We start from the raw sequence: 3,085 nt of genomic DNA, 5'->3' as shown, positions 1-3,085 counted from the left end.
AGCTGGCAGGCTTTGTGGCCTCAGCAGGGGCTAGCATGCCTGCAGCTTTCACCCTGCTGCACATTAACACACACAGTGTCACCCATGTCACGAGTTTTGCTTGTCCGCAGCTTGAGGTGCAGTTTCCCCCAAACTGCTGCACCCATCTCCTTGAAACTTGGCAGGCTTTGTGGCCTCAGTAAGAGCTACTAGCCCAGCAGTTTTCACCCCACTGTGGCTTAACACACACACGTGACATGAGTTTTGCTTTCATAATTTTGGGGTGAAGTTTCCCAGAAACCCCTACACCTATCACCTTGAAACCTGGCATGTGTCATGCTCTCAGCAGAGGCTACGATCCCTGCAAGTTTCATCTGAATCATCCAAAGGAAAACAGAGTTATAGATATTTCATTGCTTCCCCATTATACTCTATGGCCAAATCTCTGAATCTTTTCCGAATCTGTTTGGAAGCTCTGAATCGATTCGGAAAGCCTAAAGCTTCCCACGATTTGATTCAGATTCGTAGATTTGGCCTCTGAATCATCCGAGTCATCTCTGAATCTGAATCATGATCCAAAGCTTTGCACAGCCCTAAGTTTTACCCATACAGAATATAAAGACAGATTCCCACTTCAAGTCTGGATCATTATAGCCAGCCTGAACTGCTACATGGGCCCCTACTAGAATCCAAACACCTTGCACCTTCCTATCCAGTGTTACAATTTTGACCATGTCAGAAAATCACCTCCCCGCTTCCTCCAGTTTTAAGACGTATAATTTTTTTTTGCTGCTTCTCACTCTTATTTCACAGCTCTACCAACCGTTTTTAATCATTGCCATGCTTGCTTTCTTCTTCAGCCCTGAAAAAGAACACTTTGTATTCAAAAGCATGCCAACTTTATCCCAGCTATGCAGTTTGTCCAATAAAAGAACCCAAAATATCCTTGCCTCTTGCATAATTCCTGGACCATCACAGCTACAAGATCACTCTAATATTGTCATATTCAATACTCAATACATCCATAGTGCAGGTACAGGGTAATGGTATAAAACACAAATGCAATGTTTATATCGCAAATATTTAAGAAAATGTATAGTAAAATGAAAATGTACAGTACGTTTTTGTCTTTATTATGGAGACATTTTTGCCAGTTCCAATTATTATGTAGAATTTTAATTTTTTTAATTAAGCAAGGCAACTTAAAGAGTTGTTGTTCTATTCCAGATTTTATGGAGCTGAAATATTATGTGGCTTACAGTTCCTTCACAGCAAAGGCATTATTTATAGGTGAGTGTTGAATGCCTCTGATATGGGACCTGAGCTTTGTATATCTCTTGAGTTAGTAGATTTAACTGACAGGTAGAACATATTACAAATAAGTTTTCTATTACAGATTTGATTTTATTATAGTTCGAGACTAATGTATAACTGGTTTCTTGTGTTTTCCCTCTAGTAACAAAAATACTAAAATGTTATTCATATTACACACAAAGATCTTTATTTCATATTAGTTACTGCCAAGCACAGTATTCAGATTTCAATATTTCATCTTCTTTTGCTGGTTACGGAAACTGTGGTTGGACTAAGTGACCTCTAAAGGTTCTTTCCAGCCCTTCTTTTCTATGATTCTACGAACCTCTGTTTTTCTTGTTCTTTGTGAAAAGGCTCTGTGTTGCTGCCTAGTTTGTAAATTAATCCAGAAATCAACTTTCATATCTTGATGTTGTACAGCTATATGATACTATGGGCACTGTTGCACCAAGTTTCTTGCCACTGTATCCTGCCGCTGTTGCACCAAGTTTCTTCGGATATTTTGAGAGCATTACTAACAAATTTCTGAAAGGGGGAGGGTGATTTGAGCAGCATTAAGAAAGCTTTTTGGGGGGCAGGGGGTATAGTTTACGGTTGGCTAGGAGAAGACATAGGAAGCCATATAAGGAAACCTATTGTTTCTAGAATTTGGGGGTCCCTCAGCTTAATGCAGGGGTTGGCAAAATATGGCCCATGGGCTGGATCCAGCCCACCAGGCCATTCTATCTGGCCTATGGGGCCTCTCCAATAAAACAATTATTACCAGCCCACAGCTGGCTCTCTGAAAGCCAGCAGGAGGTGGACTTTCAGAGGTTGTGTGCCTTTGGACCAGGTGGGCTCTGCTTCTACCTCCATGGGGCTCCCGCCACTCCAACCAAGAGCCCCAGGTGGAAGCACCATGCATGACAGCGTGCAACTAGACAGCTAGTGATTGGGGCAGATAGCTCCTGCATACAGGAGGTGGGGGTGGTATTTGTGGGGTGGGTGAGGTTGGGGTTTATGGGTGGGTGTGGGCCCCCCTCCCATAGCACACAACCCCTACTGGCAGCAGCAGCAACAAGCCCTCAAAGCCCTTGCAGCGCTCATGGCCTGCTGTAGGCAGAGCCTCTTGGTGGTGCATGGCTTCAGCTGAATCCCAGGAGCTGCACATGGTGGCACAGAGCCCTCATGGCCTGGCCTGCTTGTGTGCACCTTCAACTCAGACCAGGCTGACTCAATGGCAATATGCAGGGATCCTGGCATTGCAGGCAGGAGCCATGTACCAGCTCCAAACCTCCACGTGGGGCTTCCACCACTACAACAGGGAGCTGGACTTGGCGGCACAGAGTCCGCCTAGCCCAATGGTGCATGACTCCCTGTGGCTCCTGGTCCACATGCCATTGGGCCAAGCAGGCTCCCTGCCTCCATGTGTGGCTTTCGACTGGAGTGCTGGAAGCCCCATTAGGAGACATGGAGCCAGCCTGGCCTGATGGAAAGTAGATCCCGCCTGCAGTGCTGGGAGCCCCATTTGCTGGCACAGAGCCAGCCCAGTCCAGCTGGAAGATGCACGCCAATGGGCCGGGCTGGGTTGGCTCTGCTACCATGTGCAGCTCCTGGGATTCAGCCAGAGCCATATGCTGCCAGGGGGCTGTGCCTGCCACAGGCCAGAAACATCCTGAGGGCCCACCACCTCCTGCTGAGGCTGCTGCTAGTGGCAGGGGCTGTGCACCATGGCAGGGGGGAAGGCACATTTGGGGGAGGGTAGGCACATTTGGGGGGGGTACCCACCCACAAACCCCACACCCACCCACCC

The 3,085-nt window shown here is 47.1% G+C and overlaps 1 protein-coding gene across 3 annotated transcripts in view; it reads left to right on the top strand.

Annotated features, from left to right (window-relative positions):
* The window catches only part of PRKCD (protein kinase C delta), a 201,247-nt gene that overhangs the window by 181,335 nt on the left and 16,827 nt on the right, over positions 1 to 3,085 (top strand). For all 3 annotated transcript variants that reach the window (XM_019505198.1, XM_019505197.1, XM_019505199.1), the window contains one exon: positions 1,207 to 1,269. In XM_019505198.1, the coding sequence (XP_019360743.1) occupies positions 1,207 to 1,269 (63 nt within the window). The remainder of the gene's footprint in view (positions 1 to 1,206; positions 1,270 to 3,085) is intronic.

This window comes from Gavialis gangeticus, unplaced genomic scaffold, assembly GCF_001723915.1.
Source record: "Gavialis gangeticus isolate Ggan-Ray unplaced genomic scaffold, GavGan_comp1, whole genome shotgun sequence".
NCBI classification, from domain to species: domain Eukaryota; kingdom Metazoa; phylum Chordata; order Crocodylia; family Gavialidae; genus Gavialis; species Gavialis gangeticus.
This window is presented reverse-complemented; position numbering and strand designations above follow the sequence as displayed.